The sequence below is a fragment of the Dermacentor albipictus genome, chromosome 5 (assembly GCF_038994185.2).
Source record: "Dermacentor albipictus isolate Rhodes 1998 colony chromosome 5, USDA_Dalb.pri_finalv2, whole genome shotgun sequence".
Classification (NCBI taxonomy): Eukaryota; Metazoa; Arthropoda; class Arachnida; order Ixodida; family Ixodidae; genus Dermacentor; species Dermacentor albipictus.
Window position 1 is genome coordinate 101,664,267 of NC_091825.1, and position 16,371 is coordinate 101,680,637.

At 45.5% G+C, this 16,371-nt stretch overlaps 1 protein-coding gene across 2 annotated transcripts in view; it reads left to right on the forward strand.

Moving 5' to 3' along the window:
* Window positions 1–15,835, forward strand: part of sev (receptor protein-tyrosine kinase sevenless) — a 163,826-nt gene extending 147,991 nt beyond the window's left edge. The window contains exons 33-45 of one of the 2 annotated variants that reach the window (XM_070538643.1): window positions 1,420–1,643; window positions 2,949–3,050; window positions 3,152–3,293; window positions 3,956–4,118; window positions 4,241–4,305; window positions 4,447–4,576; window positions 5,701–5,798; window positions 6,262–6,459; window positions 7,391–7,525; window positions 7,926–8,086; window positions 10,094–10,159; window positions 11,677–11,774; window positions 13,636–15,835. In XM_070538643.1, coding sequence (XP_070394744.1) covers window positions 1,420–1,643; window positions 2,949–3,050; window positions 3,152–3,293; window positions 3,956–4,118; window positions 4,241–4,305; window positions 4,447–4,576; window positions 5,701–5,798; window positions 6,262–6,459; window positions 7,391–7,525; window positions 7,926–8,086; window positions 10,094–10,159; window positions 11,677–11,774; window positions 13,636–14,403 — 2,350 coding nt within the window. In that variant the 3' untranslated portion in view covers window positions 14,404–15,835. The remainder of the gene's footprint in view (window positions 1–1,419; window positions 1,644–2,948; window positions 3,051–3,151; window positions 3,294–3,955; window positions 4,119–4,240; window positions 4,306–4,446; window positions 4,577–5,700; window positions 5,799–6,261; window positions 6,460–7,390; window positions 7,526–7,925; window positions 8,087–10,093; window positions 10,160–11,676; window positions 11,775–13,635) is intronic. The other variant, XM_070538645.1, reaches the window with a different exon arrangement.
* The last annotated feature ends 536 nt before the right edge of the window (window positions 15,836–16,371 follow it).

The window sequence follows — 16,371 nt, forward strand, 5'->3', positions numbered from 1 at the left end:
TTGTTCGCAAGCATTCGATGCCCACGCGTGTTATTTTTGTGTGCTCCTCGCGTGCGCGTCTCCTGCAGAATCTCGCTGTAGTCCCAATCATGAACGGCCAGCACGCTAAACGGTTATGTATTACAACTTACGCAGGTGGTTTGCTGAACATTTCCGCGCTGTAACCGAGGCAGGCCTGTACCACAAGTCCCATTCTTTTACGCAGTCATGTTAGGGTTCTCATCATCGTTTCTTGTTGACTTGTATTTAGCGCACTTTCTTTTCCCGAGGCAGGGGGCTTTAGCGTCACCATACTCGGTCAGTATACAGTTAAAATGAATTGTGGCTATGTATTGTCCTCTCAAACGAGACACGCGTGTCAGTGATGGCTGAATTCTCAACTGCGTTTTGAGATGACGCGGAATGGGATGGCACACATCGCCACCGACCCGCTATTTATACCCCGTCGCCGTACGGTCTGAAATAGTCCGCATTGTGATCCTTCGAGCTCACCTGAGAGCGTCGTGAAGAAGCCCGCGGCAGGCTTCTGACCCTTGCACGGTAGCAGAGCGGGCAACATGGAACCGAACAACACTAACCACAAGAGCGTGTATGGCTTTACGCGAAGCAATCGACGCCATTTATTCCTCTCCACGTTAACTTGTGTTAACATGAAATACAAGAAAAAATTAAAGAGACACTAAAGAGGAGGTCTAGATCTCTTTATTCGTACAAAGCATTCTCTAAAGACTATTTTTGTTAGCTTCGCAGTAGAAGGCTGAGTATTAGAAGAAAGAAAACGAATGTCATAGTTGCATTTTTATTGTTAATTTCGCGCCAGAACCTTCACGCGCGTACGCCAGTGTGACGTCATGGATTTCAATTAACTTTTAAATTGTATTTAAGTCGTCGTGTCTCAGGAAATGTTTTAGAAACTTATTGAGTGCAGTTCTTTAGCTCGTCTAAAATACAATGTAGCCCGTCTATAGGGATAAAAAGTTAACTAGGACCGAACAGTCCCGAATGAATGGTGACAGAAAAGTGATGATCCCGCTTTTTGCACTTGGTTCCCGATTTCCGTTCTGAAACAATTAAGGTGGCGACGTTGCCGTAAATTATGTGTGCAGACCTCGAGAAAAACCGTACTTCAGGTTTCGCTGTATACAGGATAGCGAAGCACGGTGTATGGTTGCATAGAAAAAAGCATGAAGCAGACGATGGGCAGCTGGACAGACGATAAGCAGCGAATAGCCTTCGTCCTAAAACATGTTTAGAGCTTACAGAGCGAACAGAACATCACGAAGGACAAGCACAGTTGTTTCGTCTCTCTTTCGGGCTTTGTTTCCTCCAAGGTTTGAATATAAAGATCGCCAGCTGTAGGCCAGCACCCTGTCGTTAGAAAGCAGCCAATGACGTCACCACGCCTTGACACGTTTCCAGGGCTGTGGACCTTGTCGCCGAGCAGCGATCGGATGACGGCAGCACACCGACCGTCCCCAGTGAATCTGCCTGGGTCACGGCTTACAACAGCAGCGCCAACCATTGGATCATACGAGACCTGCAGGTTCAGCACCAATATGTGTTCCGGGTTCGGGCCCTGAACGAGTACGGCGAAGGAGAGTACAGCGACCCCAGCGAACCGTTCACACTACCAGAGCCCGGAGGTAGGTCGCGTTTCGCACATGCCAAACTAACACGTTCCTTACACGCTGAGCTTGGACCGCACAACTTAGCCCTAACGTGTGTTTCGTGGTAAGCTCAAGAGCAGCAACCCACAAAGATTTGAGCTCAGGTTGAGCTCCACGTTCATTGCGCTGAATTGTCGTGATGAAGTTTAATTATCAAATTTCCATTCACTATTGGTCGCGATAATGTAACTCGTTAAAATGCTGGTGATATTACCATTGTGCTGTTAATAAACCCTTAATCGGTGCTGGTATTTGCTCGCGTCTATGTCACTCGAGAAAACTTCTTTGCCATGTCTTAGACGCAAACGCTGTTTGACGGAAGCACCACGCGGCCTTTATTATAAACTCGTTTTCTGCAAAGCCGGTGTTACCTTATTAGATGTCGACTGCAAGTTCCGTTTCCTAATGTTGACCGATCTTATACCAGTTAAGGCATTAAGCAGCTACAGATTGCTTATACAGCGTCATGCGTTTCTTTTTGTTATTCCGCGAGCACTAAGAATTTTGTTAATTTTTTTGTATACTTATTGATTTGTTGGTTTGCGTTCTGATTTCGCAGAAATATCGATATTCCAACCTGCGTCCCCCAGAAAAACAGTTGGTTTATTTACTTTGCCGTTCGTCCAGGTGAAAAATAACATGAAAAGCCATCGTATACGCACCATGTCATCTGAGAAGTGAGCTGCAGCAGAATAGTGGACTGGCTTCGTTGCTTGTCGGCAAACAAACGTCTAGGCAAGCCACGAGAAGAACGACGACATGTGTTTTCGTAGCCGTGCCGACTAAGGAAAGAAGTACATACTTCCCCAGAAATGTTGGTGTAGAGGCAGCAGCCTTAATTGCAACCTGTATTAAGCTTGTTAGAAGGAACGCAAGTCACTGCAGTGTTTTAGCCTAGCGTGTGTTCACGCATGACTGTGCTCAAAGCCTTGTACTCTGTGTTACCCTAAATTAATCGCTAACCGCGAAAGCAACGGTACGTGCGTGTGGCGTGGAAAGTGCCAGCAGACCAAAATGTTATTCCGTTTGTTACGTGTGTGACGAAGCAGAGTGTGGAGTTGAATCTCCTTGCGCGTTTGTTGCATCTCCTTGCGCTTAACGATAGCGTGAAATATGCACTGGGGTGAAATGGGAGCGGAGCGTAAAGTAAAAATTATGCCTATCTCCTATCTGTCACTGCAAGGAGAAAAAGAAAACACGCTAAGTTGAAGTATTCTTGTTTTTATATTGCCTAGCCACGATAAAATGGTTTATTTGTTTTATTTTTCTGCCTCTTTTCAGCTGTTATCGGCCTTGAGTACAACCCTGTCAGGAAGATCATTGTCTTTGCGTTCCTGGGCGTCCTGTTGTTCGCCAGCGTGCTTGTACTATCTCTGTACATCGGTAAGAACTTCTAGAAGGCTCTCATCAGGAGTGCCTCTCCTTCACTATAAGTGATGCGAGTGTTGAATTTTCTTTTTTTTTCTGCTTGTTCTTTCGTTCAGTCTACAAGAGGAGACAGAAGGAAAAGAAAGTTCTCCAGGACAACGGTCGGGACCACCGGCCCGACCTTGAACTGGCAACGCTAAGTGAACTGCCTCGAAACGGGAATTTTATTCAGCAGAACAACGCCCTGTACGCCCTCGGGTAAGACACCCCACATGCCGCATCGGAAAAGCTCAGTTTCACTTTCAGTCGATTCACATGTGGCAGCGTACTTTTATGTGTCCGCCCTAAAACTTTTGAAGCAGCTCTTCATCTCGACATGACGTGCTTTCATCGTGGGAGTGGAACTGGGAATACGGGAATGCCTATCAAAGAAAGCCTATCAGCAGCAACAAGATCACCTGCCGGGAATTTCGTCATAGCATTATATCTGCACGATGACGTCAATTTGCGATAACTGTACCATGACATACTGTAATGAGTTATTCTTCTTGTCAGACACTTTGGCGGCTACAAGGCGCTGGTGATTGTTATCTAGATTGTTTAAAAGTATAGCTGCCCGTCGCCACGGTACTGCAGTGCATAAGATCACGTAATAACCATATGCGTACCTTAATTAAGATAGCCGATGGAAACTTCGGTAATTGCACAGTTTAATAAAGGCACAAGAAAATTAAAGCATGGCCGCCATCCCTTAGTGTCGTTTATGCTGTTAGGCGCGGGAACCTGCCACCTGAGCTTAATTTTTGCCCATTACCTCGGTAATTTATTTTTCACATATTTGTCAAGCGTCCCACATTGTGTAAAATCATTGAGAAAATTCTGAAAAGTTCGTCCTCTTTTCTTATTTTTCTAATCTGCAGAGACCTGCCTGTAGACGAAGAACTCGCTTCTGTGCCCCTCATAGAAAGGGACCAAATAATACTTACGAAGTTCTTGGGAAGCGGAGCCTTCGGCGAAGTCTACGAAGGAATAGCCCACAACCTCGGAGGAGAAGGCATGCCACCGGCGAAAGTTGCTGTCAAGGTGCGTACCACACACTTTCATTCAATCTATGTATGCCCTATGTGAAAATACGCACTGATACAGGGAGAGTGGCTAGATAAGAAGATAATGTTTTCTTGACAAGTTATCTTTCTGACTCACAGAACCTTCGAAAAGGCGCCACGGAGCAGGAGAAAGCTGAATTCTTGAAGGAGGCAAAGCTAATGAGGTATGTTGAACGCAATAACTTTGTTTGATATTGTTACAATATTTTGAAACCCCTCTTTATTTCTTACGTTACGAAGGCCTACAGTTCGCCTTATGACTACCCTATGACTACTCATCGCGAAATGTGATTTATTTTCTGCAGCAACTTCAAGCACGAACACATCCTGAGGTTACTCGGCATATCCCTGGACAACAGCTTGCATTTTATTATCCTTGAACTCATGGAGGGAGGAGACCTTCTGTCCTACCTGCGAAGCAATCGACCAGTAGCTGTAAGTGCCCACTTTTTGCGTATCGTGGTTAGAGGATGTAACGTGCCCATATACAGGGTGTTTCTTTTTTGGCTGCACCAAACTTTTTTGAAGACTACCTATGGCAGATAGCACAATTCTAACCCTTGACCTAACTACTCGATGAGGAGGCCATTACTTATACGAGAAACCAAATGTTCAATTCGAAATTAACGTAATTACGCTAACTAACTTCTTGATTCATTATCTTAGGCCGCATATTTCAATCTACGAACTATAGCCACTGAGTTCGTACGGCGTATCCACTTGAAACGAATTATCCGGACAGCTATTAGACATTGACTTTCAAAGTGTCTATGGAAATGCATTGGTGTTCCATTTACATTTGTGTTTCAATGCATAAAACAGTGGTTGCCTTAAAAAGTAACTGGAACGCCAGTGTATTTCGTCGGACACTGAAAATAAATATATTGAAACTGGTGCTGTCCAGAGAATTGGTTGCAAGTGTATATGCCGTGCGAACTCAGTGGCTATGATTCGTAGGTTGAAGGTGAAATATGTGGGACGAAGTAGTTAACTTAAAGAATGAATTGCCGCCATTACATTAATTATTCAAATAACCATTTTTTATTTCTCGTAGAAGTAATGACCGACTCATCAAGTAACTTAGATCAAGGGTTAGTATTATGCTATCTGCCATAGGCAATCTTTAAAAAAGTTTGGCGAAGCAAAAAATAGAAGAAAAAAAAACAGCAAGAAACACGCTGTATATTAGCTAGAATAGCAACTTGGGCTTGTTGGTTTTTCATCAAGGTGTTAACAGCCCAAAAGGTAGACGGGGCACGAGACCAGAAGACGAGAGCACAAGCGCTTGTGGTGTCGTCTTCTCGTTTCGTGTCTCATCTACGTTTGGCGCATTTAACACCAGGATGTGTATTAGCGACGCTTCTATTCAGCAACGTTCTCATTTTATTTGCTCAGCTTTTTCGTATAAGAATAGTGTTGATAGCTGACATCCGCATACACGCGATGCCATATTCACCGGTTGACAGTTCATTTAAGCTTTTCGTGTCCAGGTCCGTGTTGCTCAAGAACATATGATGCTAAATTTGACGTGTGTTGTTTGTTTTCTTGTGTTAATTTAGGGAGAGAGGTCGCCACTGACACTAAATGACCTTCTCAGTATATGCGTCGACGTAGCCAAGGGTTGCAAGTACCTTGAAGACATGCATTTCGTGCACAGGTGAGTTTTTGTATGCCTTTTATTATGACTTACCACACCACTCGGTCGCCCCTTGTTTAAGCTTGGTAACATATCTGTGGGATGCGAACGGTACATTGCCCATAGCACTGTTTCTTTTGTGCCGCGATGAATTAGTGTTTACAAATGAAAGCTGAACGGAAACATTTCAGCTCAACAGAAAGGTCGAACTATTGTTACCTAATGTAGGGGATATGTATCAGCGTCGTTGATTCAAACTTGTATGTACAATGCATAGTTCATTTGGGGGGGGGAGAACGAATTGTACCTTTACGCAGAATCGTTCAGTGGAATTATCGGAAACTCTGGGATCGTGCTTGAATGGCGCTTATCTCGCTTCATCTGCCGATGATTTCGCCTGCAACTTGTCTCAGTCCCATCGTAAATGGTAGTTACCTCTCCCGAGAAACGTGAGATTTGACCGACAGTGGCGTCATTGTTGCAGGGATCTTGCGGCGAGGAACTGCCTCGTGTCGAGCACGGACCCCGCCGAGCGTGTCGTGAAGATCGGAGACTTCGGCCTGGCGCGTGACATCTACAAGCACGACTACTACCGCAAGGAGGGTGAAGGACTGCTGCCCGTGCGCTGGATGCCGCCGGAGTCGCTCGTGGACGGCGTCTTCACCAATCACTCGGACGTCTGGTCAGTCTCGGCACTCAGCGCCATCGCGTGTATGCACTCTGCGTGTTTCTGCAAAGATGTTCCGATGCCATTAACGGAACATTCTGTTCCGTTAATGGCATCGATGCCATTCCAGTTGCCATTCGATGCCATCAGAATGGCATCTATGCCATTCTGTTTCCAATCAGAACAAACCATGTTTAGCATGACGTAAAACTGATATTCCCGCCAAATACGTTGTAGGAGTCGGTATATTGGGCTTGTTCAAACTTCTCGACTGTTAAAAACGTGCAATATGGTTTGAGCCCTGTGTGCCACTCTCTCTCTATTGTCGCTGTTTCTGAGAGGGAGAACAGCTCGGGGCCTTAAAAACTCCCCTGCTTTCCGCCAGACATTCTTAGGGTGCCTGAAGCTACTCGTCGTTTTGCACCATAATAGCATAGACGAGTGTCGTTTCGTTTGTAAGTGCGAGTTAACTGATGACGAATTGTCACCAAATCTATAAATAAATAAACAAGAGATTACGTGTATAGTAGTGACACCGACAATATGCAAGTGATGATACTAACTTTGTAAGGAGCTCGTAACTGCTCACAACAACCGGTGGGTACGTTTCTGTTGTCGATTCTGCGCGCTGCACGACAGTGGCTTTGCCGACACCCATTCTTACATGTTGTGCTATTGGTACTTCTCGCTAATTCCAGAGAGTTTGCCCCAAAATGGTGTATTCATTAATAGTTTCAACTGCAGCTCCTATAAACGGGCTGTTGAGAAAACTTAGCTCAACTCCATTACAGATCCTTCTTTGTAAATATTGAGCTACTACACAAATTCAGTGCTTTAGCTTCCGAAAGAACCATTGTGAACGTTCATCCACATTGGGCACATTTCTTTGTAGCGCTGCTCGTACGTCTTTCTATCTGAGGTGATTTTTTATGTGTGCTACACGCAGGGCATTTGGCGTCCTTCTGTGGGAAGTCATGACTATGGGCCAGCAGCCTTACCCGGCCAGAAATAACCTCGAAGTCCTCCACTACGTCCGCGAGGGAGGGCGTCTTGACAATCCGGACAACTGCCCCGACGACCTGTAAGCATCCGGAGTATATATCGTATGCCGCTTGCGCTTTCTCTGCATTGTAAAACTGATAAGCTGCCTGCAACTGCCCGTTATTTCACACTATGAAAGTACAGGCGCTACTTGCTTTCTTCTATAAGAGCAAGTGCATTGTTGAAGAATCAAGGTGCTCAAGTTTATCAATAGATAAGCAAGTAAGATAATTGATAATGCTGCTGTTGGAGTTATTGTAATCATGTGCAAAGGGTCTACACATGTGTTCCTAAAGGTATAGCCTCCCTCCATGGGTAACTTTCAGGCATGCCATTAAAACATGTATTCAGAAGGTCTCATATAGGCGTCATCAGTTATATTTGCAGTATCGACTCGTTGTGAGGATGCCAATAAGTTTTCCCTTGCTCTTTATCCGCAGCCATGACCTCATGCTTAGGTGCTGGTCGTACAATCCGGAAGGCAGGCCCGATTTCGCGTTTTGCTTGGAGACCCTGGAGTTTCTGCGAGAGAAATACCAGGCTCTCGTAAGCATTGCCACGGCTGTCCACAATTCCAACTATCTTGGACAGTCCTTCATGGGTGAGCGTTTTTTTTTTTCGATTCATATTAAATGATTATCCGTTTTCACGAGAGCAATACTTGGATGTAAGCCAGTGCTTACTGTTTACAATCGCGTTTTCTTTAGAAATTGTATCTGCATTGAAACTTTGAGCAGACGAAGGGCAGTGGTGCGATGGAATATCAGCGTCATGAATGAGCTATGATGGCCTTTCTTCTAGCGAGTTTACGTCTTATGCTAACCGCCTGTTTCTATATAACCAAACCTCGAATCTACGTTGCTGAAAATATGCAGTAATATTTCTTTTTTGGTATGCAAAAAAATATTAGGCAGTCCCGCTTTCTTGCCTACCACTTCCTGTTGTCTATTTACATAAAGTGTTGTCAACTACTAAAGAGGACACGTTAGTGTGTAACTCATACTCTGAAGATATTTAGGCAGCAATTACCAGAGAAAGCAATATCAAGTTACTGCGCAGGTACGAAAAGAATAACTAGTGCCAACTATCGCAAGTCACCCCCTACAGGGTGGCGGGCGTTTGCATTCGTGACTGCTGTAAATTCGTTTATTAACCATGTTTGTGTGTTCCCTATGGTTCCCTGGTTCCCTACACGTTCCTCTGTGTTTGTTCCTTCTCAATGTTCGCGCATTCTGTCCTCAAACAAAGATGGAGCACTATGGTCGCACCCAACCGGGGAAAGCGGTGCACTTGCCCCTACCGGCACCCACACTTTTGCGCTGTCAATGGCTTGAATGCTTCCCAAGTGCCACACTATTGCACATTAAAGAAGTACGCACACCGGACATCAACTTCCCAGTATTTGCGTTCGTCGTTCTCTGTGCGTGATTTGGCTACCTTCGACCAAGTACTTACGCTGAAACAATCTGGTCTTAAATACCACATGCAAACGACTCAGGTTTATGAGAAGCACACTGCGGGGCACGACCAAAGTCGCAGAAAAGGTCGCGACCCCGGGGGATCTGCGTACCTTATTCAGCGAAGACTGCTCAACGATCACAAAGTACTCAGCTGATTTGAAAACTGGCATGCTTTGTGGAAGTCATCGATTCACAAGTCCGCGTTATCGCAATCCGTGATCACGTTGGCGTTATCTAACCCTTTGACGCCGTGAAACAACTTGGCGCCTGTCTTAACGGACGCCAGAACTTTCCGTGCTATATGTGCATATATCGGTACAATAATTTGTCAATCATTAGTGATTAAGCCTCGTGGTCATGGTTTTCATGTCAGCGGTGCCTGTTGTAAAAGCAAAAAAAAAACTAGATCAACATTTTGTGTCAGTACTTTTTCAATCACTGCTAGTCGCCATGGAAGTCTTGTAACTTAAGTTATCCTCGAAATGATCTCCAGGCAACTGGCACACACCCACATCGAAGTACCAGAGCAATGGAATAGGGTTTTCTTGAGCGCCTGCACAGAGAATGCAATGCACCATTTCCCAAAGCCAAAAGCGGCAAAATGCGGTGTTCACGTGGTTGGGTCTCTAAATTTGCCAACGCCTAGCCCCACACAGTGACTTTCTCCCAAGTACTTGCAAAATAGTGTGAAGGTTACCTCACTATGCCATTCTTACGAGCTCGTCGTGCCTTAAAGATAGCACTTCAAAAATATACAATCTTCGCTGACGTTTCTGGTACACGAATGCCCACTGGCGTCTTATAATTAAGTATAACGTAATATAGACTATATGCGTCTCATTTATGCACTTGAAGCATTGTACTTCATTTGCCAGGACTCATGTATAAAAAGTTCGTCACATATGTTCGATTCACACTAAGCCCCCCTTCCATTGACACGGCGCCTTCGCCGTTATTGTACTTTATGGAGTGACCTATACCCTGTATTAAAGCACGCTCATAGAACACGGCTTAAGTCTGTTCTGAATGTAGCCCGAAACTGTCCACTCACTCTTGCCCTATTATGCGCGAATGTGACGCCTTGTATGTTGTCGAGCGCGTCCCTTCGAGTAAACGTCTCGTGTGTGTGTCTCCCGCCGCCGTTGTAGGTGGCATTGACAATTTGGGTTACCAGGGAGAGCGTTACCCACCACCGGTCAGGTCACCGCAACCAGGTAGCGCTTTGCTTCAATTCCCGCACTGCTGTGTAATGCTGCACACGACACGCACCACCGCGTGCATGCCGCACTCTCCCGCACCCCGCATGATGCCGATGACGACCAGGCTGCTGCTGCTGCCGCCGCTGCCTCCACGCACCCTTGCACTACTTCTGTCACCTTTCTTCTTGCATGTCTTCCTTCTGTTTCGTCTGCACTTTCTCTTTAGATCTTTCATAAAGGAAGTGTGTGACTTTTTACCGAAACTACATGGAACCCTAAGTTCGCAGTACGTCACTTAGGGACGTATATAAATGTTGCTGCAATGGCTCTCGCTGTTTTGGACATCCGGAATCTAGTAAATATAGCGCTACCGAATATGCTTATTTTTGTAGCTGAAAGTTTGAAGCAGCCGTAACGTTCAATGGTGTTGCCTGAATACTCACGTTGTTTACGGCTTGAAACAGTGTTTGTGTGAAAACTTCAAATAACGTTGGTTGAACAGTTGGAATCAATGCATGAATTTCGCGATAGCTAAGATGCCTGACTACTATTCAATAAGGGTTTAGAATAAGCTAGAAAAGGGCCGTCCGCAGCCCCTAGTAAGCCGATAATACGTTGAAAAATGTTTCTGGTTAATTAAGTGTACTTCACTTTGAAAGTATAAATATAGGTGCAAACGCATGCCTGCATGGTACATATAAAAAATGTCGCATGTTTCGCTGGTCATGATTTGCTTACGACTTATGTGTGATCGATTGTTTTATTCTTTTCATCGCAAACGCTTATTGCTTAACGCATTAGGTGATGGATAGATGGTGGTGGAGGTAATAAGAGGACGCTTTTGTATTCATTTTCTACCAGCTGTGTGTTTGTGCTGCAGAATTATTACAGCCGATTTTTTGCTATTCCTTTAAAGCTTGAATACAATTAATCCGTTGTTTCTCTAAAAGCGATCTAAATAACCAATGAGATCTCGTTCATCGTTAGGTTAACCTAAAGAAGGGATAGGTAAACGATTTGTTCAATTTTGTATAATTATGTTTCTGACATAGGCAGTCGGATGATAACTAACTTATTATGCTTCTTGAAAAAGAAATGACACTTCATTGCGTGCTGCATGTGGTCGGGAAAATATTGTGTTGAATGTATCAAACAATGCTAGGATATAGATAAGGAATTCCTAAATGGTGAAGTGTCAGCTTTCACTGACTGTCTGCGTAAAAACAACCGCCTATGGTAGTACCGACGGGTTGCTGTAATATATGCCTATTTTGGATGCCCAGTACACGCTTTTCTAGAGGATGTGCTCACAGAGCAGCAACAACTTCTTAGCCATCATAAGATGTTATTGTTGAAATTTATAATTACCAGAAATAATCCCTCAGAAACACGTAAGCTACTGACCCGTACAAAGAAGCTGAAACAAAGTGAATCGTAATTTTTAACCAGACGCATCTTAAAGTTCGGTGCGTTAATAATTTGTCGTATCGCACTGTATATGAAGCAATTATGCCCTCTGCATTTTTCAACAGGTCCTAGCAAAGTTCTCAGCACTCCTGAGCAGAATTCACTGCTTCTGGCTCAAGAATCAGACTGCTTGAGCATTTCCAGTGATCCGGCGGCGACACAGGTAAGCTTGTTATTGGACACCATGCAGGTAGAAATTGTTTTCAGTGACCTCGTCGCCATCTTGCAACTGATCACTTTTTTTTAAAAAAATACGCCTTTTGGGGCCTATTTTGTCCCACGACAATAATCGTCATCTGTCTTACCGGCATTTCCTTTCTTTACCACGGCGCGTCCGATACATCCAGGTCAAAAACGGCATGCTCGTTATCAGCGTGACATAGCATTCTCGACAGGAAAGTAGGGAACGCAGAGTTTTGAAGAAAGGAAACACAAGCAAGGCAGATGACGATTATCGTTGTAGAACAAGATAAGCCCCAAAGGGTGCAATGATCTTTAAGAGTGTACAGCCTAAAGTTCACAATGACGTCACGTCTCCTTAAAGCTTGTGCGACATCCATAACAAAGACTGAACCTAGGCTGCTTTTCTCGCTTTTGAGTAACAAAACGGCTTTCAAACTGAAGAGGAAGCTTTAGCTCAGGGCCGAATCTGATTTCCCTATTCAAATACATGTAAAACGCAGAAATGCCTTTATGATACAACTCCTCGACCGAGTTAAATGAAAGATATTGCGTTTGATAGAAGAATTAAAATTCTAGTGACTATAGGATGGATGGATGGATGGATGCAAAACTTTAATGAGTGACTATAGGAAGCAGAATTTTGATATGGGGCATGAAATACTTCTCCGTTGACATGTACTTAGATTGGAGCTCCTGAGTTAAAGCTACCTAAATATTTCTCTTCTTGCGTTTTTCTTGTTGCACTGCGCAAACAGCGAGCTCGAATATTGTCTTTCATGAATGATATAATGCACTTTCGTGTAAGTGCGCTTGAAGAGCAATACAAAAGATCAAGTTAAGGTATCGCAAACAAGCTAACAGCGTAGTGATGTAGCTGTATCTTTCATGCATTAGTAATTTCTTTCAAATGAATTCTGCAGGAAACCGCGCAGTCAAAGCACGAAACTTCTCGTAGCTTAATGTACTATGCGTAATGGCATGTCATTTTGGACGTTTCATTTTCTCGCGGTAAGGAAAGGTGCAAGCCCTTGATATCCCCTGAAAACATACTGGCGAGTGTCAGAGCAACCTATAAACAATTTAGTATAACACATTGTTGCCACGCTTCAATTTCGTTCTCATGACCGCAGAGGTGGTTGCGCCATGACGTCATGATACATTAGCTCACTACTACGTGCCGGCAGTCACTGTGACTGCTGTGCCACGGTGAATGCAGGCGCGGTCGGAAGAAGCTCTTACTGGGTTTTTTCTTCCAATGAGCAACACCATCCTGCTTATCCTTATTATACGATATCAGCAAACGTTGCTATGTGTCACGACGTCACGACAATTTTGATGAAGCCAGAGCTCCGGCGTTTCGAGACTGGCTTTACTATTGAAGCGTTTGCAAACCTTTACACTTGCCGAGTGTCGTCATTTCACGAGCGAAGAATCGTGCGGAAGAGTTCCTGTGACTTAGAAAATGCGTCAGTGTTGCTTTAGTAGTACTTTCCCCTGAATGCCATTTTCCTGTTCTTTAATAATTTCTGTGTATACATCACGCGGTACTGCTAAGACACATTCTGTTTAGATAGCCTGTACTTGTCACTTAATTTTTTTTCTCACTAACTACCGTCTCCCATTTCAGGTAGTGAGCTGTGAGGAGTTTGCTGCACAGCTATCGCTGTCATTATTATAGCGATGTTAGCAATGCCTGTCACTTTAAGGTTCCACGTAAATCACATTGCACTTCTTCACGGAGCGCCGAGTGTTAACCGCTGCTCGCAGTGCGACCTTATTTCTCGTGCCTACCGTTTGTGCGATCACAAGATGCGTTTTTATCTTGCTTTCATCGTACGCAGTTGCCACTGCTGCAGCACCGTCGGTACAACGCGACGCCCCTGATGCCGGAAATCGCCGACAACGCGACGCGGTACCTGCAGCTGCTGTGCGACAGCGAGCCGGCGGTCGACGCCGACGGCTACGAAGTGCCGCTGCCGCTGCCGCCGAACCACGTCCACGCCTTCCGGCAAGCCGGAGGCGACGGCAGCGTCGGCTTCGAAACGTCTTCTCTGAGGCTCACCTCGAAGCCCCGAGCTCCTCTTCCCGTGGCGGCCACGCGGTCCTCGCGCCCGAAGGCAACGCCGCCGCCCGCGCTATCGCTTCCCAGCTTGTCGCCGCCCGCAGTTCCCAGGGCAAACAACACTAATTCCGGCAAGGAACAGAGCAGGAGCAGGGAGTCGCTCCTGGACGCCGACCAACGCCAGTGCAACGGCGACGGGAGCAGCGACTGCGGCCGGAGGTCGCCCACCGTCACGTCGGCGCTGCTCAAGTCGCCCAAGAGCAGCTGCTCGGAGTCGGACTCCGTGGAAGGGGCGGCGGCGGGGGCGTACGACCCGATCGAGACCCTCAAGGAGATCTTCACACGCGGCGGCGGCCGAGGCAGGGAGGCGGCGGACGCGCAGGGCTGGTCGCTGTCCACCTCCTCGACGGCGCCCTGCACGCCCTGCACGACGAGCGGAGACGACTCGGCGCCCGCGAGCCACCGCAACAGTGGCAGCGGAATCTCGTCCCTCTCGGCCTCGTCGGCCATGGAGTTGGACTACATGCCCAAGTCGTCGTGGTGCTGAGAGCCTTGTGCTTGTGTGTGTGCGCACGTGCGCGTATGAACTTGGAGCTTGAAGCTGGCGGCTGACTCGAGTGACCAAGCTGGGCCGCAGTTGAAAGCCTAGTTGCAAGATCGGCCGGCGTAAATGTAACGGACCAGTGCAGTGTTCCTTGCCTGCCATGGTGAAAAAGTGGTGAAAACGTGTTTTCTTTTTTTTCCTTTTGGGATCAGTTTTGCGGAACTTGTGAACGAGTGCACGCAACACTTGGACAGCAGTGCTTTTGGTCACTGTTTGCTGGCAAATGCAGCCAGCGGGCGATTACCCCTGCGAGACTGGAATGGACAGATAGAATTCGAGAAGAGCAACGACTACGGTTCAAATGAACTCTCCTTTACACGCATGAAACCCCGCGTGTACTTGTTCGACAGTAATGTGCGATACCCCTTATGCGAGGACTAGTTGCGGACCAATAGTGAGGCGTTTTGAGATCGGTGACTTGTGCTGGGTTCGACCTGTAGATCTTGATGAACGCTCTTATTTGTTTGCTTTACACGATGAAGTGATTCTTGACGGACAGTGCAATGCACACTGCATTGCAGCGCTTCACTGCTGAAACTTCTTGCCGCTAACAAATGCCGGTGCTTTATCAGTGAAAGCCGAAAGTGAAGTGTCTACGCCAAAGTTACACGAACGGACAAAAGCACCGTTCTGAACCACTTTTACTTGTTCTTTTTTAAATTTCTTTTATTCTACCTCTGTGCGAGGCACTCTCGTATACGACGCCACCAATTGTTTGCCACCGTCGTGTTTCGGTCACAGTTTTGACTATAAATTTCAGTGTTGTCATGCCAAAGTCAATTACGTATGTAGGAAACTTATGGTGCTTGGTGAACTCCTAAGAGTCTTGCCTGTGTACAAAATATATTTAATAAGCCTTTCGCTCTCGCCACTCTATGGGTACATACACGCATCATATTTTTTTACCACAACATTGTCATCCTTTCACTGATAGTTGTGTCATGTTTCTGTACAGTGTCCCTCGTACTGTGGGTATGTTTCAGGAGTGGCCTTGGGAGATGTACGTTCTTTGTAAATAATATAGATATGGATATGAAAATTATGCTTAAAATCAAACTATAGATATGAACAAACGAACTTATCTGTGTGTGTACATACGTATTTTGTGTAAATCGCCTTTTAAGTTGTATAGAAACCTTGCATGTGTCTTTATTTTTGAAGCCGCTAAATAAACTATAGGTCATATAATTAATAGTTTTTTTGCAGTGTGACGATATTTTAACCACACAAATTTATTTGGCCAACTTTGCGTGTAATATGCGGCCTTATGTAGAGTCTAAAGTGAGTAAAATCATAGGCGTCGGATATATGTCGCTGTTTTATTTGTTTGTTCCAGTTCCTAAATTAAAGAGGTCCCAGAAGCTTGCTCTTGTGATTTAAGCTCCCTTCTGTGGTATTTTCATGAGAAATGCACAAGTGATGGATGGCCAGTCATCAGGAACGTCCTAGAGATCTCACATCTTCTACTCGCATATCTACGAGACAAGGAACTCATTGACATGGGGGCAAATTCCTGAACTGTGAAATAGGCGCACAGATGGAGCGATTGTTGGACCAGACTGCCAAACTTGCCCTGCCAGTGACAAACGCCTAAAACAGCCAACCAACCAACCAACCAACCAACCGTGCTTCGCTGCTGGCCACCATGTCCACATGGTCTAAATGAAAAAGATTATAAGTTTGAGTCACAATGCTTCAAAGAAAGGATTTGCAAAAGGCATCAGCCACCGCGTTCAAAACAAGCATGTAAACCGTGATAACACAATAACTGCGTAATGTGTGCCGAACAAATGTCGAACGCATATTGCAGGAAACTCTATGGTCCAAAGTTCTTAGAAGCAGCCCTCGGCTTGCAGTTCACAATATAGGCCTATAGAAGGCGCAGTGCACCTATAGAGCGGGAAACGGTGA